This window comes from Mesoplodon bidens (assembly GCF_964165515.1).
Source record: "Mesoplodon bidens genome assembly, chromosome: 11".
Lineage (NCBI taxonomy): Eukaryota > Metazoa > Chordata > Mammalia > Artiodactyla > Ziphiidae > Mesoplodon > Mesoplodon bidens.
In genome coordinates, this window is record NC_138167.1 from 55,004,056 (window position 1) to 55,023,755 (window position 19,700).

Genomic DNA, 19,700 nt, shown 5'->3' on the forward strand with positions numbered 1-19,700 from the left:
CTGCATTCACTCATGAGTGTACTGGGCAGTTAAACATTATAATGGAAAGGTGCTGTGGCAGAGAGAAGATTGGGAGCTCCCCGCTGTGTTGATCTAATGAGATGTCCTAAGCCAAATTTAGACAATGGATGGGAGACGGGGTTCTGTCACACAAGGGCCGGATCCTGTAGTCACCTCTGAAGAGGAAATAGGGAAGGTGCAAACTATGAAATAGCTGGATTTGTAGGATACCAATGGAGATTCCATAGTTGCTTGTAGTACCCTTTTACATTTCTCCCTTTCCCTTTGAGTATGTCTCTATTTATCCCAGTGATGATGGTAGTTTGAGGACCTATGTGATAGGAATTTAAAAGGACTAAAATCTCCTCTCTACAGCTTGTTAAACTGACTACAGGTTTGGAGGGTAAAAGTTTTCTGAGTTTCCTTCATTTTCATTTACTTAGGTGTAAGAAATTCTGTGACCCAATCAAATTCCCAGGGCCTGGGCTGGTGAGGTTGGCTGGTGGGAAGGAGATAGATGGTGGTGGCAGGAAGCCAGTCTGCAAAAGGCACCATGAGGAAATAATTGAACATTCCTGAGACTTGAAATGGCAGACTTTACAAAAATCACACCAAAAAAAATAGTTATGCTTAAAAGGGATTTTATACCATTGAGTCTTCTGTTGGTTATTTTTTCAATAATTAAGCTAAAGCATTTTCTCTTCTTTTTTTAAATAAAATGAACCAAAAATAGAAGACATTATGAAATTCTAATTTCAAATAACTTAAAATTTTACTTTCTGAATTAACTTTGAATTATCAATGCTTCAAAGTATTTGGGTGGACAATTTAACAAACAAACCATATACCAACGTGAAATAGATGTACAATGTGATTGTACATGTACAATGATCTGATTTTTATATTTGGGAAGTTAAACACTAAAGAGAAGTGAGAAAAAGTAAGTTATGCAGTGAATTCGAAACACTGATAACTGGCCAAGTTCTGGCTTGATCATGTGAACTCTGAGGAATATTTTCATTTCCTTTTTCTTCTTCTGTTTTAAACTTCCTTTGCCTATGAATGGATTACCAGTACTTGCATGACTACCACATAGCAGTTGTGTTAGGATGACATGATAAAATTTATATGAAAGTCCTGTAGACACATACATTCTAATCTAAAACACTTAAAAATTTTGAATGTACTATTTTTAAGGCCAAAGAACACATGATAAAATCAAGCTTAAAACCATCTACTATGATTTATTGTTTTTGCTGTTGTAATTATAATTGTATGACATTGACTACATGAAAAAGAATTTTAATTATTATAGCTTTCCCTTTTTATTAGACCAGTCGTAGATATATTATGGGCAAAAATAAAATTGCAAAATCTGCATCAGTAACTTTTCTATAGAATAAACATTTTTTACCAAAAAAGAAAAAGGCCTACATTTTAATTTTTCCACATTGATTATTTTATCTCATTGAATATATCTGAATTAGTGTTTGATTATATTATGTTACAGCAATGAACTGGGTGTTATATGTGAAGCCAGACTGCTTATTTTCAAATCTTGTCCTTTCACTTAGTAGCTAAATGATCTTGGGCAAGTAACTTAGCCTCACTGGTACTCAATTTCCTTATGTGTAAAATGGGGATAATGATCATATCCATCTCTTAAAATAGTGCTGTTAAAATTAGCCTTTAGGGACTTCCCTGGTGGTGCAGTGGATAAGAATCTGCCCACAAATGCAGGGGACATGGGTTGGATCCCTGATCTGGGAGGATCCCACATGCTGCAGAGCAACTAAGTCTGTGTGCCACTACTGAGTCTGTGCTCTAGAGCCCACGAGCCACAACTACTGAGCCTGCATGCCACAACTACTGAAGCCTGTGTGCCTAGAGCCCATGCTCTGCAACAAGAGAAACCACCGCAATGGGAAGCCTGAGCACCACAAGAAGAGTAGCCCCTGCTTGTCGCAACTAGAGAAAGCCCATGCACAGCAACAAAGACCCAAGCAGCCAAAAAATAAATTAAATAAATAAATAAAAATAAGACTTTAATAAATATTATGTATCCTAACATAATATAATAAATATATGTAGTTTGTATTTTGTTATAAAATATACTATATAATTATAGCATATATTATACATTAACTTATATAATTACATATCTTTATTTTTTAATTTTATATTCATAATATATGTCTTTTCACAGGATAAAGATTAGAGTTGGAAACATATAATATTTTGCCAGAATAATTTAAAATTATTTTTTAAAATATGAACTAATTGCCATTTATTCATGTCCATAAAGACTTTTGGATATCACTGGTTATCTGTAGTGCTTGTAATTTGATGTAATTGTCAGCTGAATTTGACATTACTGTCTGGTAAGTAGACACTGATGTATAAAGCCCATGATGGGCCAGTGAGGTGGAGTGTCTAAAAGCCTGCCAGACTATTAAGTTCTGTAAATCTTTCCTGCTTTCTCTCCTGGAATCAGAGTGAGGAGAAGCAAGTTTACTGATTATTTTTTAAGGGAATCATGGATACAGGCTGACTGTGTAGCAAAGAATAAATTCCAGTTTGCCAAAGGCTGACCAGTTTGATTATGAGACAAAGAGAGTCAGGAGCAATTAACTGAAGAAGAGAAGAAATCCTACAAGGAAACTTCTCTCACTGTACTCCAGTGAGGAAAAAGAAAAGTAATCTAAATTTATATCAGTGCATCCTTCACAGTGTCGTCTACCAGTTTAAAACCCTCACACTGTTATGTTTCAATTTTTGAATTTGTAAAATGAAGGGTTAAACTAAATCACTTTCAAGATCCATCTTAAAGCTTAAAATATCATGACTCATTCTGAATGAACTACATAGTTTGTTGATATATTTGAACACTTCCTTGAATTTATGTCAATTTACATTGAACTGACTTTGAAAAATACAATTTCAAATTATTGATGTACTTCAAAACTTTAGTAGTAATTGGAAAAGATGCTACTTTTACTAGAGCTTTTATCAAATAGAACTACTTGTAAGTTCTAGCTTTGAAACAATCAGGCTACCTGGTAAATTCTGTATTTATTATAAACAGATACACCTTTCAGCTCATTATTTCAGCTTTAGCTTACAACAGTTATGGAGAACTGGCCCTTAGCAGCTTTTGAATTTGTTGATTCTCAATGGAAATGAGAAAGCTTAATTTCTGGGCAGGCTTCACTATTAATAGATGTATGGTTGTGGTTTAGTGCCAAGTGGGGTCAGGATGCCTCCGAATGGCGCCCTGTCAGTCGTTGCTCCAGCCAATGTGGGCAGTGAGGGCCATTTTCCTGTCTTAGTCCTGCAAGGACTGACGAGATGGAATCTTTAGTCTGTCTCTGTGGCAAACTTTCTTGGCCAAAGCAAGTGGAAAGCAGAGGCAATTATCCAAGTATCTGAGGTAAATGTGTGTTTTTCTGACCGAAATACTTGAAAAGCTACCTCAACTATTCTCTTTGATTTGACTCTGATGATCTGGACACATCTTTCTGCCTGTATAAGTGAATCTCTTTTCTGGATGTCTTCACATATGCATGTGTGTGTGAGGCGGGTAGAGGTGGTAAGCTGTGTGTGTACTTGAGTGTCTGTCTGGCTTTGTGTGCACACCACGTGCAACTTTTTAATCTGTTCTTCCTAATTTTATAGTGGTTAAACTAATTAATTTAAAAGTCCTTCTGAATTAATTTAGGCATGCCATGCTTAAATAATAATTTTGAACATAAATCCACATTTGGTTATTAATAATAACTTGAATATAGGAATTCTTTTTTTTTTTTTTTTTTTTGCAGTATGCGGGCCTCTCACTGTTGTGGCCTCTCCCGTTGTGGAGCACAGGCTCCAGACGCGCAGGCTCAACGGCCATGGCTCACGGGGCCCAGCCGCTCCGCGGCATGTGGGATCTTCCCAGACCGGGGTACAAACCCGTGTCCCGTGCATCGGCAGGTGGACTCTCAACCACTGCGCCACCAGGGAAGCCCAGAATATAGGAATTCCTGAACACTGGGTAAATATTTATGCCAATACCGCAGAAATCTAAATCCTGATTTAGCACCAAGTGTTCTACTAACTTTTAACATGACGGCAGACTCACCCTCCTTTTGCTTTCACAATAGCCAGGGTCCCTGAGTTAACCATACAAATAGAATGCTAAATAATCCAACAGGTGGTAGTTTAACCTTTTTAAATAAATGTCTTTGGCTTTATTTTTCCCACAATGTTTTAAAAACTCAACTACTATTTATTAGCATGTGCTGGACAATGGATGGGAAAGCAAGAAGAGCAGAAATGCAGTCAGTAACTTTCACCATTTAGTAGCAGCAATTCTAGAACAGACTTGGTAATCGTTTGGGTACTATCCAAATTAACTATTGAAAGTTTTAGAATATTAAAGTATTAAAATTTTAAAGCACTAACTACGGAAGTTTTAGAAATTAACTATAAATTTTATTCATTCTTACTGTCTGGAAGAAGCCTAGGTTCCAAAATGATTGTCATGAAATAGATGGGTAATACAAGACAAGTCTCTTTCCCTTGAAGTCTAAATTTTGTAGTATAAAGGGATGGAAATTTTCTAGATGACCTCCAGGGTTAATTCTAGATTTAAAATTGTATATTCCAATTTTAACATAAATGCAGATATTTCATGTAGCTACTCTGAAGAAGTTGGAAGGAAAAAAGATGTAACTGGTGCATCATTTTCCAATAATAAGACTGTTAGAACATTTTTATCTGAGACAAAGAAAATGTTTACTTCATATTTTTAAAGAAAGAATACTAATTAATCTGGAACAACATATCCAAGTAAATGGTTCAAAATTGTTTGCCTGGATAGCGAAGAGAGGTGTGCTCTGGATATGAACTCTGCTAACATAGAATATCTGGGAGTAACAAATACTCAAGAGCATTTTCTGTAGAAAAGACCATTGGCCAACCATTATGATTGTTTAAAATACAGCAGTATTATTCAGACTAAAAAATATATTGACAGCTTCCAGCAGGTTATTTATTTGCTATATTACCTTAACTTAGCCAACACAGGATTTAAAAGTGGGTTAGTCATCAACCAAAATGACCTCCTTAAGATGGGGAGGGGGAAGGGTAAGCTGTGACAAAATGAAAGAGAGGCATGGACATATATACCCTACCAAACGTAAGGTAGATAGATAGTGGGAAGCAGCCACAGAGCACAGGGAGATCAGCTCGGTGCTTTGTGACCACCTGGAGGGGTGGGATGGGGAGGGTGGGAGGGAGGGAGATGCATGAGGGAAGGGATGTGGGAACAGATGTATATGTATGACTGATTCACTTTGTTATAAAGCAGAAACTAATAAAGAAAAGAAAAAAAAAGAAAGAATCTGGTAACCATGTCATTAGGCCAAATAATAGAAACTTCAGGGGATTACATCAAATAAAGATGACATCTAACATATCCATTTCCATTCTGCAACTGTATTTTGGCATTAGAAACACACACACACATTTTGGCATTCTTACGTACACACATGCACGCACACAATATTCTAATCTAAATGAAAATCTACATACAGCTATGAATATAAGCTTCTAATATAAAAATATAAACAATACAAACAATTTGGGGATGCAATGATTTACACAGTTTTGTATTATCAACTGGACCTTTAGTTACACTTTTTCCTACATGTTTCGAAATTTCACATAGCACAGGTTAGTGAGAATCAGACTAAAAGTTTCATAGAGTGGAAGTTTTTTTCTTTTGTTTGTTCTTAAATCTCAGCCTTGTATTAAGAAATTTTGTTTAATATGGTATATAACATGTAAAAGAAGGGGCAGATGTGAAAAGTATAATCATGATTGCATTTTCTGTTTTGGCAATTTTAGTGACAAACATTATGTTCAGCCAGGTGTCAGGAAGGTCCTCCTAACAGTTGGTAGCATTGCCAAGGATATTTATAATACAGCAGAAATGCCATGGAAAGTAGTAAAAAACAGACGTCAAAGCCTCATTTCTTGTTTTTGTGGCTTAATTTTATGGTCCATTTTTGAATGTTGTCCAAAAGTGCACTCATAAAAGAGAATTTAGATTCGGCAAGCTACATAAATGTTCCCACAAGTGCTGTCAGATAAATCCTGAAACACCTTTCCTTCTAAATGACACTTTTTTTAAAACTGAAAAGCACTAAGTCCTCCAGAAACGTCTTTTGCTAAAAACATTCATACAGGGCTGTTGATATGCACCAAAAGTTACTTGATGAAACAACCCAAAATACACTTTTGTGGGACCTATTAAGTACACCATTTATTACAATAACAACAACAAAAAGGAAATTTGTATCGATCCTCTTGATTTGGATTTTTACATAAGAAGCCTAAAAACATTTGAAGTCTAATAGCTGTTTTTTTTTAACTAAAAATAGTTTTAAACTGTAAAGATCTTTTAGATATTAAGCAATTTGTAGCTGTTTGAGTTCTAAATAAATATCCTCATGACATGGCAGCTGGTTTCCTCCAAAATGAGAATGCCAAAAACCAAAGCAGAAGCAGCAATGTGATTTATGACAATGTTCAACGCTGTCACTTCTGCTGGCACATACACCAACCCTAAGTGTTAGAGGGATTACACAGGGGCTGGTTTATCAGAAAGCAAGGATCACTGAGGGTCACCTTGAAGTCTGGATCCCCCAATTACCTTGTGACTTTTATTACTGCTGCTGGGTAGTTGTGCATCTGTTTTAAAGTTTTATTCTGAAATTACCTCTTTCACTAATACAATAATAATTTAAATTGATGTCAATATATGCTCTGATATAAAAAAAATTTAGTAAACTCTTCTATAAATTACTTGAAATGCCATAATACCAAGAAATGGCATTACAATCTCTTGTAAAGTTATCTTCATTTTTATATCAGTGCCCTAGCTGGGAAATATTTCATCATATTTTGTTTGGTTTGGTTTTTTTTTAACTTACTGTTGATACATAGATTGAGTGGTTCTTGATTAACTTTAGAGTTTTTGAAGCTATCTTATTTGGTGTGACTTAGGGCTTAAGTGTAGCTGTGCTAAAATGATATGAGGGTAAGGGAAAAAAGAGTTAACTCTTTTTCTCACCACCTGGACTGCCTTCCTCCGTTTCCATGCCACTCCTGTCCTTAAGTCAGAGCTCCCTTCCCTGACTTTTAGCCAAATATTCATAACAGTTTTTCAATTGTCTGTTGATTGACTTCTATTTGGTTTGAACAGGATGAACTGGAGGAAAAGGGGACCTTACCATCTTTTTGAAACACATTTCTAATGTAATTTACCAATTCCATAAACAAAATAATAGGACTTTCAAACTATTTTCCAAGAATTCCCTAGAACAGTAATTTCCAAAAACCATTTAAAGACCACTTATCACAAGCTTCATGGGGCATTATTAAAAATACAGATTTGCCAGCCCAGGCCAGGTTTAAACACTTGGTCAGTCTGGAATGCTGTAATTTGATGCCCTCTGTAATGACATTCTTTAAAAATATATCCAGTATTTATTTAAAGGGGAGACAGAAATTCATAGGGAAAAAGGACTGAAGGAGGATTCTGGGGAAAGAAGTAGAACACACACTCTCTTCTACTGCCTTCAGTAATTCAACCCTGGTCCCAAAGCTGCAACCCCACTAGGTCCTTTCCAGGCCTGGATCCACTTCCTTAGAAGGCAGTTTGGTGGCCACCACTTGTTCAAACATTACCTCTTGATGTGCCATACTCTTTGCCTTCAAGTAATATTATACTATTTTTTGAAAAAAAGAGCCCATATGTACATATTTTATTTATATTTTCAGTGTATTTTATGTCCAGTGATTTTTTTCTTAAACTTTTTTTGGAGATAATTATAGATTCACATGTAACTCTGAAAATTAATACAGGAAGGTCCTGCATATCCTTCACTCATTTACTCACCATAACTTTCTGTATAACTAAATACAATAACAGAACCAGAAAATTGACATCGACATAATCCATCAACTTTATAGTACAGATTTTGCTAGTTTTACATTCATTCATTTGTGTGTTTATGTGTTTGTTTAGTTCTAAGAAACTTTTAGTTTTATCACATGCGTAGACTTCTGGGACCATGACCACAGTTAAAATACAGAACAATTTCATCATGAGGATCCCCTGTTGTACCCTTCATGGCTACAGTTACTCCTCTTCCTCTAGTCTCCCTAAGCCACCATTAATCTGCTCTCCATCTCTATAATTTCATTTCAAGAATGCTAAATAAATGGAATCATACAGTATGTAACCTTTTGAGGTTGGCTTTCTTTCACTCAGCATTAATTCCCTTGAGATATATCCAAATTGCACACATCAGTGGATCATTCTTCTCTTACTGCTAAGTAATAGTCCATGGTATTAATATACCACAGTTTGTTTAACCACTCACCTGTATAAGGGCATTTGTTTCCAGTATTGGGCTATCATGAATAAAACAGCTATGAACATTTGTGTATATATATTTTATGTGGACATAGGTATTAATGTCTTTGAGATAATGTCCAAGAGTGTAACTACTGGGTCCTGTAGTAAGCACATGTTTAGAAACAGCCATACTCTTTTCCAGGGTGGCTGTACAATTCTACATTTTCACCAGCAATGTGTGAGTGAGTGACTGTTTTTTTGCATCACTATTTCCTTTTTATTTTAGCCATTCTTATAGGTATGTAGTGATATATCACTGTGGCTTTAAATGTGCATTTCCCTAATGGTTAATGACATTGAACATCTTTTATGTGTTTATCTACCATTTGTATATCATCTTCAATGAAATGTCTGCTCACATCTTTTATCTTTTTTCATATTAGGTTATTTTAATTTTGAGTTTTGAGAGTTTTTTATATGTTTTACATACAAACCTTTCTTGGATACGTGGTTTGCAAATATTTTCTCCCAGTCTGTTGCGTGTCTTTTCATCATCTTCACAGGGACTTTCACAAAGCAAAAGTTTTTAATTTTGATGAAGTAAAGTTTATCACTTTTTCATTTTATGCATTATGCTTTTGGTGTCAAGTCTAAGAACTCTTCGTCTAGTCCTAAGGGCTGAAGATTTTCACCTATACTTTTTTTTTTCTAAAAGTTTCATAGTTTAAAATTTACAAGTAAGTCCATGATCCATTTCAAGTTAATTATGTGTAGGTCTGAGGTTTAGATCAAGATCCTTTTTTTTTTTTTTTTTTTGGACTATGAATCCTCATTTGTTCTAGCACCATTTATTGCAAAGGCTAATCTTCCTCCACTGAATTAATTTGCATATTTGTTAAAAATCAGTTGAGCATATGTGTATGGGTCAATTTCTGTGTCCATTGTTGATGCACCATGGTTCACCAGGCCAATCTTTAATCTAGCTTTGCTAAACCCATCCCAGAGCTATTAATTTAGGAACTTCCAAGAGGGGCTCAGAATTGTGTATTTAAAATTAATTGTAGCAGTAAATCTGATGTACAGCCAAGTCTGGCACCTGCGCCCAGAGGTTACACAAAGATTTTTCATGAATCTTTGCTGAGAACGTTGGTGGAGGGGAAGTAGGCGATAGCAGGTCACCTGTTTAATTAAATATATTGAGAAATATTTAACATTTAGGTAAAGATGTATAAAATAAGAAATGACCACCTACAAATTCAACTTAAGAAATAAAACATTACTTATTCAGATGTAGCCTTTTGTGAATTCCCTCCCTCCTTAACCACATTCACCTCCTCTCCTATCTCCAACCCAGAGGTAACCACTCCCCTATATTTTGTGATTATCATTTTCATGCATTCTCTATATTTGATCATATAAAATATGCACACATATTCATAAACATACATATATATATATATATATATATATATATATATATATATATATATATATATATGTATGTCAGATTTGTTGTTTTAATAGAAACTTGAAGTAAAAGCAACTATCAACTTGATCAGTGTGCAACTTATTCTTGCCAGTTCTCAAACCCAGACCACAGCATATTCTGAAGTCTAGTTTAGCTCTGTTTGCTTAGATTTGGATATGTTTACTGTTTTCTTTATTCATCATGCTATTTGATGTCTCAGAACTTTATTCTGGCATTATTTTCCTTCTTCCTGAAATTTACCCATTAAATATTCCTTTAGACATAAGAGTCTCTTGGGAAATAAACTCTGTTTCTCTTGGTCTAAATATAACTATTTTTCCTCATTATGAAATGATAACTTGTCTGTATATATACTTCTTCGTGGAGAGTTATTTTTCTTTTAGCACATTCCATGGTTGTATTAGTTATCTACTGCTGCATAACAAATTACCCCAGGCCTAAGTGGCTTAAAACAATAGTAAACAGTTATCTCTATTTTTTTTTTAACATCTTTATTGGAGTATAATTGCTTTACAATTGTATGTTAGTTTCTGCTTTATAACAAAGTGAATCAGCTATACATATAAACAGTTATCCCTTACAGTTTCTGTGGATTAAGAATTCTCGAGTGGCTTAGCTGAATAGTTCTTGATCAGGGTCTGCCATGAAAGTTATAATCAAACTGTTGGCCAAGGCTACAGTCATCTGAAAGCTTGACTGGAAGATCTGCTCTCTAGATGACTCACTCAAATGACTGGGAAGTTGGTGTTGGTTATTAATAGGAGGTCTCATTTCCTCTTCATGTGGGCTTCTCTACAAGATTGCTGAACTATCAGAATTGTATGTCTTTGCAAAAAATATTTTTTACTCTTGCTGTTCTTATAATAATCTATTTGTCTTGAATGTTCTGCAGTTTTATTTATTTTTATTAATTTTCTTGTGTTTTATTGTGACCCTTGAAAATGAGAAGTCATAATTGTCACTAATCCTCCCAAATCTATAGTCATTATCTTTTTGAAAATTATTCTTTCTTACTTTCTCTAATATTTCTTCTGGTGATCCAATGGGACTAGCATTACTTTCTCATTGTGTCATTAATGTCATAATCTTTTTTTTTTCATAATTAGTCTTTGTTTTTCTGTGATGAAATATGATGATTTCCTCATATCTGTCATTCAGGTCCCTAATTTTTTCCTAATTGGTGTCTAATTGTTGTTTAACCCATCCATTGATTTTTTTTAAATTTCAATGATTATTTATTTTTTATAGTTCTTCCTTTTCCCCCCATACTGCCTCATTTTATAGTATTTTATTTCCAACTCATTTTTATCATTTCCTCTCTTATTTATCTAAATATTTAGGCATGATTATTTTTATTCTTATTCTGTTGATGAGAGTATCTGATGTACTCTAGACTCTAACTATATTGTTTTGTTTTTAACCCTTCCTGATTCTCTGTTGTTATGGCTTGTCATTTTTTGCATAATTCCATGTTTGATTTATCTAAATTTGTTAGAATCCTAAAGGGGTTATGTTGAATGTTCACTGTTTCAGAGGGTGTAATCCTTTACTTTTGTCAGGGCTGTGATGAAGAATGTTTGTTGATTTATCTAAAATCTTTGGTGCTTTTAGAGCAGTGGAGTTTTTAGAACAGTGAATGAACATTTTGCCATAAAAAACAGTTTTCACTTCTTTCAATCAGTGCAGTTTGAATTCTATATATTAGGCTTCCAGGGCAACTTTGTTTAAATAAAGGTTACTTTTACAAAAATAATGTCTATACTATAGAAATACTAGGAGAAATATTTCCAAACTGAAAGGATAGAACTAGTATAAAAGGTAGTTTTGGACATCAAAAGTGAAAATTACATGGCCAGTACTACCTCATGACTGGAAATTGTTTACATAACTGGAGAAATAGGCAATGTATGTCAATTTTATGGTCTCTTTTCCTTGAGCACCTATGGACTCAATTAGTAGGTAAATAAATTGAAGTACTATAGGTTTTTACAAGTAAACACTTATGACTACTACAAAAAGACAATGGCTTATATTTGATTATTGGGCCAGTTTTCTATAAATTGTTTTTAGTTGACAACAATTGCTATTGTCTTCCTTGGTTCCCTGTTCTACCAAACATTATTCAGATAAGTGGGAGAGTGAGTTTTCTCTGGGTAAGAAGCTTCATGAAATCAGATGCAATGTTACAGAAGCACTCATATCTAACTAATTCACTGCCTCCATTCTAAACTCAATTCTGTTCAATTTCAGGAGATCCATAGACCCCTTGAAATCTGTCCATGGACTCCAGGTTATGATTTCCTAGACTAAATTAAAAAAAAATAATTAAGTGGATAAATGGACCAATAATATTACATTAGGCATACTATGTCATTTTATTATAAGAAATAAAGAAAACATTTTTATATTCCATGATTTAAATACACAAATCATATTTGAAGGTCTACTTCATATACATTTTTGACACAAGCTATGCAGACATATATTTGACTATTTGAATTGCAACTTTCTCTTGATATAAAATGAATACCTTTTATATTATTAGAAATAACGTTTGGAGAATGATTACAACTTTCAGACTTTTATCAGTGTTAAGTAATACTTTTTATTTACCTGTATAGTTTTTTCAACATCCTGCTATAGTGCAGGGACTTAAAATTCTATATCATATTTCTACTAAGTGCACTTGACAGATTGCTTTGCTTTAAGTTATATTTCCTATGACTAAAGGGCTTTAGAAAAAAAAACTTTATAATTTCACATAATACCTGCTATAACTTTTTTATATTTGTTTTTCTGTGAAAAATACAGAGTATGATGATTATTAATTACCTAAGTATGAGTGGATAAGATTATTAATATTCTTTGACTACATCTGTAAAACTTCATTTTCCCTGTGAATACTGAGAGTTTACTGCGATGTAATTATAAGAAGACACTGATGCACAGGCATTGTAACATAACCCCTATTGTAACACTAATGATAATCTTTTAATATGCAAATAATTTCAATTAAATACAAGCATAGACTATTGCTGGAAGTGGCTTAACAGCTAGTGGTCTGACTAGAAAGAACAGTGAATAGTCCCTCTCCCTGATAACTCTCACAGACAGTAGATGTCCCAGATAACAAAATATTCCTAATGGAAATACTGAACATAAATGAACTTCCTTTAATTTAGCATTTTGTAGCCTTGGAGTTTTATTAATTTTCAATAAGGGTTGTGTGTAATAAATGCCTAAGTTCATTTGGATAAAGAAATTTCAGCTAGACTTCCATTACTCTACTGAAGAATATATTCAACTGGAATAAGAGGGTTTTCAATATTTTCCAATGTGACTGAGGGACTCCATATTACCATTGTTCTAGAGGAAAATGCAGGAGGTGTATGAGATTAAGTGAAATTATATTGATCTAGATACAGAATGGGTATTAAGATAAACCATGAATATCATCTCATTTACTAATTGTTTATCTGATTGTGCAAAAGCTGACTGAAAAAAAGTGCAATAAATAATGGTCAATAAATATTTCTAGTAGGTAAAGTGTGAAAAAAACAAATTTTAACATGTCACTGAGACAAAGGGAAAAAGAGAACAATGAAACTATGAGATAGAATTCTGCAACTCACTAAATATTAATAAAAATGCATATGTGAATTTCACAACTTAATAGAGAAGGTAACTCATGTACAGATTGCTATAAAACACATTAGAGAAAGTAGTAATTGTTATGAGAGTTTAGAAGAGAGGGCTCATATTTGGGACATCAAAAAAATGACTCATGGGTTTGTTACTTCTTGAGCCAAGTCTTGAAGGATGTATAAGATTTGGGCAACAATCAATAAAAACAGCATATAGAAGGAATGCTGTGAACCAAGGAACAGAGGTAGAAATCCTAGGGTATTTCCGTGGACTAGTTGGTCAAGAGGAATGGTGAGAGATTAAAGCTAAACAGGCCGAGGTCACCACACCTCATGGAACTTCTTGGACACTTAGCTAAAAGGAATGGTCTTCATTCTGTAGGCAAGGAGTAAAGAGCCGATGAATGATTTTAAATAAAGTAAGGCACGTTCCGAGCTGGCCTCCCAGCTATATAGCAGAGGCCAGTAGCAAAGGCATTGTATTTTCAATAAGCATGTATCCAAACACATTCTCAATCATTTATAAGAACAAAAGCACTAGTCTGAAAATCAGCAACAAATAGAAACATGATACATGTACAAATCATTTTTTATTCGAAGATGATACTGGTAAATGTATAACACTTGAGGTTATAGTAAACAGCACCAGTATATTTTTTCCATAAAAAATAAAAAAGGAAACAAAACTCTACTCAACACATGAAAACTATTAGCAGGGACTGAGAACTTCTGGTAAGTACTAAGTTTAAAAGCACAAACATTTAGTAGGAGGTATGTGGTGTAAGTTGCTAAAAAATACATAGTTAGTAAAACAAACAAAATCAGTTCTGTTTACTACTTGGCTGGCATAAATCAGTCTTAGACATGGGTGAAGAACTGTTCTCAACAATCGAGACTCTAAATATATAAGAATTCGTACCAGAGTTACCAGAAGATTATACATATTTATGTAAGTCAAATAGCTTTGGTTTTGTGATTCCAAAATGTTGAAACTCTTACCTCGCACAACAAGGTCAGCTGACGCTGAAGAATTGTCCACAATTGTCTGAGCTGTGCACGTGTACCTCCCAGCGTGTTTTAGCTGGGCATTTCGGATGAGCAGCTCCCCATTGGAATCCAGCTGTCGGCAAAAACAGCAGTCATTCAAATCAGTACATTTTTTCACCAACTAAATGGTATTCAGGATATGAGAGGTACATTTTCCCCTAACAAAATGAACACCTGTTTTAGATGTGCTAACTGTCTGTGTGTTCTTAGGTTACTCAAACTCTGGGCTTTGGTATCTCAAGTGAAAAATAGAGTGAATTACCTAAGGTCCTTTTTAGCTTTAATGTCTTTAGTATTCTATTATTTCCATAATCAGAGGGCATTTTGAGAGAAAACACAGGATGAAACTATTTCATTGATGTCTTTTAAAAAGAAATGTGAAGGTCCAAAAATCTTGATGCTGAATATCAATGAAGATACATAAATGCCGTATGTCTAGGGAGAATTATTAATTTGGTTATGTAAAACCAATCTAAAAAACTAATTTCAAGACGTGCCACAGTTCATTTTACAAAGATACTAAAAGTGTGCAGAAACTGTCAAAATGGACAATTCTACTAACATGTTCTATTTGGCCAAATATAACCTCCTTACGGGCAAGGATTTTTGTCTTGTTCACTGCTCTATTCCCAGTGCTTAGAATAGTGTTTAACATATGTTTTTTTTTTAAGGAGGCTTGAGGGAATTTTGCTTGTGAATGATAAGGCACCATCCCAATGCAATTTCTAAAAATAGCTAATATTTATCAAATGCCTGCTCTATACAGATCCTGGGATTCTCTTCTGAAAACAGTCCTATGAGATAGGTCCTATTTTGTCCATCTTACTAAAGATAAAAGTGAGACTTAGAGTAGCCAAGTAATTTAACTATGGTTACTCAGTTTGCTTGGTTGGAGGAGCTTAACATAATCCATTCTCATTATCTCCAAAGTACTCTCTTAAGAGAAAATTTGGAAAACTCGATATTTAAATAGACATTTGGTTTTCCTGAGAAACAAAAATATTGATTTAGGGCTTCCCTGGTGGCGCAGTGGTTGAGAGTCTGCCTGGCGATGCAGGGGACTCAGGTTCGTGCCCCGGTCCGGGAAGATCCCACTTGCCACGGAGCGGCTGGGCCCGTGAGCCATGGCCGCTGAGCCTGCACGTCTAGAGCGTGTGCTCCACAACGGGAGAGGCCACAACAGTGAGAGGCCCGCGTACTGCAAAAAAAAAAAAAAAAAAAAAAAAGCAAAAGGGCTTCCCTGGTGGCGCAGTGGTTGAGAGTCCGCCTGCCGATGCAGGGGACATGGGTTCATGCCCCGGTCCGGGAGGATCCCACATGCCGCGGAGCGGCTGGGCCCGTGAGCCATGGCCGCTGAGCCTGCGCGTCTGGAGGCTGTGCTCCGCAACGGGAGAGGCCACAACAGTGAGAGGCCCACGTACCGCAAAAAAAAAAAAAAAAAAAAATATTGATTTACTATTGCAATTATAGATATCCAGATAGATTAAAGGATGAAAAATTAATGATTAGGTTAATATTTCACATAATAGATGGTATTGTTTCTGTTATATGACAGAACTGCAAATTTTAAAATTTTGATTATTTAATGACTATATGTGGAATAAATGCTCTGCTTCACCGTTGGTTCTGCTGGTGGCCCCTTCACATATTAAGTTCCCTGTCGGTCTTGGAAAGTATTTGGGTTGCAATACTTGCTTGATTAATAAGATTAATTAAAAATAATAGCTAGTTATCATCTGAGCAGATTGATTCAGTTGGTTGTAATAGGATACTACTATCTCCTTATAAAGAACTAGTCAGTGGCCACACACCTTGTTCCTTGGTTTCAGTAATTAAAATCTCTGTAAAAATGAAACTAGAGGTCATACAATTTAATGTTAGTTGGGGTCTTCCTGTCCCTTGAGGTCTAAGATTGGGTAAAAATCCAGTTTCCAAGATTTCTTCAAATTCCTAATGTAGGGAAATCCTTTCCTTCTGTTCTCTTGATCAAGGAGCTCTAGACCAACCCTTTCTCTATTTTGCCATGAAACCTACTAGCACAAAATATTCCCTAGTAAAGTAGGTGTACTGAAGAGTTAAAGGTCATGGAATTGGTTGTATCCCACAAAGTAGGGCAATTATCATCCACTGTACATTTCTATTTTTAAAAATCCTGTTGGTCATACTTTTACTAAGGATTTCTCAGTGACCTTCACCTCTCTCTGTTCCCTATCATCTTGTTGGCACTCACTCCCACTCCCATATCTTACCTCTCTCTGCTCTTCTCTTCTTTCCCTTGGAAACAAACAACTATTCTTCTTTCTTCATGTTAAGCTGCTTAATTATTGGATGGTTGCTTGGATTCTGCCAATACTTCTTCCTCAAACCCTTATTTTCTGTTTTTAGCTTTTGCGTTTCTTTACCTCTTACCCCTCAGTCCATTTTAATTTGGTTCCCAACTCTTCAACTCATTTTACTTGACTTCTAATAGCATTTGACCTGCCTTCCCCAAACACCCAACTTGTCTAGTCATCTGTGACAGCACATTTTCCAGAAAGTTTGAGAAAATTCTTAACCTCTCATCTTCTTCAACTTCCTTATAATTCCATCATAAGTTATTGAATTTATCCCTTCCTTTTCTTCAACACTTCCTCTGTCCTTGTCCAAGCTACCAACATCTCTCACTGACCTATTATGTCTTATTTGGTCATGACCCTCACCCCTGTCCCATCTATTCTTTTCTCCACTTAGCACTCAGGGTGACCTTTAAAAAATGCAAATTATGATCAAATCATCCCTTTCTATAAAAACAAGCTAAAACCTTTAAAAATGTTCCATTTCTTGGAATAAAAGCCGTAAGTGTTATGATAGTCAACATGGCTCCATTCTCTAAATTCTGTCCAATATTCCAGCTCAACTAGTGCCACCATTTCACTTACACTCTGCTCTCCAGAAGAACATTCCCTTTTTAAGACCTTAAATGTATCTTGTTGTCTCCTATCTCTGGTTCTCCAAGGTGTTTCCTTTCCTGGAATTTGATCTCTTCATACCCTACCCTCTTACCACCATCATCTAAATAACATTTACCCTCCCCCACCAATATCAGTTCAAATCATTTCCTTAAACAAGTCTTTCTGTTTTCTGTTGTTACATTTTGCCATAGTACATTTTACTTAATGTGATATATATCTCATTTACAGTAAAATATTTTTGCAATTATATGATTAAAGTTGGTTTCCCTGAAGGACTGTAAGTTTTATGAGAGGAGGAAACATGCCTGATTTCTTCAGCATTGTATCCCTGTGTTACATGTGTACAGCTGTATGTGCTGTATCCCTAAGACCAGCACAGTCCCAGGGATATAAAAACACCAAATATACATTGTTTGAATGAATTATTCAGCATGCTTATTAAGACTTCTGGCATCTGCTCTTAAGATAATACATGTTTACTTCTTTTCAGGTACAAGCAGAGTTAGGATAACAAGTTCATATAGCCCATCACAATGGCAGAATTTTGTAAGCACATAATGAGACATCTTGATGTCAGGATGAAGTACACACTCTTGCTACTTTTTTTCCCACTTCCTGTGCCCCAGAAACTTACATTTTACCATATGTTCTCTTTCCTGCAGACCTTTGTACATATTACTTGCATTGCCTGGATTCTCCCATCTCCCACTTCTATCACTTGGCTAACTTCAAGTCATGGTTTAGATGCCCCTTTCTTCTCTAGAATCCAAAGTCCTGGTTAGGGGCTTGCCCCTTGCATATTTTCATTTTAACTATCCCTTTCTATTCTAATTATTTAGTTGTTCATTTCTTCTACTAGACTGTAATTCTTTGAGGAAGGGACTAGGTCTTATTTATTATTACATACAAATTATGTATTGTGATATCTGACATACAGGAGGAATTCAACAAATAAATATTGAATAAATGAATTAAAATACCTATTAACTAAAATGTTTTTATTAAATTCTTTTAGTAATTTCATATGATTTTTCAGGTAAGATAATGATATTATAAGGTAAAATAGCTGAATTGAGAACAACTATTGCTATCCATAAACCTGAGATCAGCTATCAATTAATAATATATTTCAAATTACTTGTAAACTAATTTCATGAGTAAATATAAACGTTTTAGGAATAATGTGTAAATTTATAGAGAAAAGAATACAGTAGACATATAAGAAAATGGACACCTCTAAGTTTTTCAATCACCCATATTTGTTGTAAAGAACTAGGCCTTTATAAATTCAAAATTTGTAATACAAATCACGAATTTACAGAGAGATCTGCCCTTTCCCTCAGCTTCTGGAAGGTAACCTGTAGTATTCTTTCTTTGCCTGGGTGTCTTGGGTCATACTGAATAGTTCTAACCATGTGATTTAGGGTGGTAGTTAGCCACACCTGTATAGTTTTAGAATAGAGGCTGACCATGACAGAAAGACTAACATTGTGACTTAGGTTAGGGGCTTTGTGTCATGTGTTATCAGTCAACCTAGATATTGTTATTAACCATTTGGGCAATCAATCAATGCCTACATGATTAAGCCCTGGTTGAATCTCTAGATATCAAAGCTCAGGAAATCATCCCTGGTTGGCAATACTCTATGCCTACTGCCACAGACCAAAGCTGATAGAGTAATGCATCCTGACTCCATGGGAAGAGAACAATGGAAGTTCTATGTTTGGTACATCTTCTGGACTCTGCCCCATGCATTTCTTCCCTTCGTTGATTTTAATCTGCATGCTATTTGGGTAATAAATTGTAACCATGAGCATAATAGCTTTCAGGGAATTCTGTGAGTTCTCTCTAGCACAAGGAAACTGAGGCTGGTTTTGGCAACTCCTGGAGCTTGCAGTTGGTTTCAGAACTGAAGATGGTCTTGAGGACTCTGCCTGATTTTGTAGTTGGCCAATTCCACATATCATACTAAATAGAATTCACCTAAGGGGGGGGTAAAGAAATATTATTTTATTACCTATAGCTCTCTTTTTTAAAATATTTAAAGTAGGGGCTTATCTGGTGGCTCAGTGGTTGGGAGTCTGCCTGCCAATGCAGGGGACACGGGTTCGTGCCCCGGTCCAGGAGGATCCCACATGCCATGGAGTGGCTGCGCCCATGAG

At 35.2% G+C, this 19,700-nt stretch overlaps 1 protein-coding gene across 3 annotated transcripts in view; it reads right to left on the reverse strand.

Annotated features, from left to right (window-relative positions):
* Positions 1-19,700, reverse strand: part of CNTN1 (contactin 1) — a gene marked incomplete at both ends in the record, with an annotated part of 158,992 nt that overhangs the window by 87,089 nt on the left and 52,203 nt on the right. For all 3 annotated transcript variants that reach the window (XM_081248140.1, XM_081248139.1, XM_081248141.1), the window contains one exon: positions 14,540-14,660. In XM_081248140.1, the coding sequence (XP_081104266.1) occupies positions 14,540-14,660 (121 nt within the window). The remainder of the gene's footprint in view (positions 1-14,539; positions 14,661-19,700) is intronic.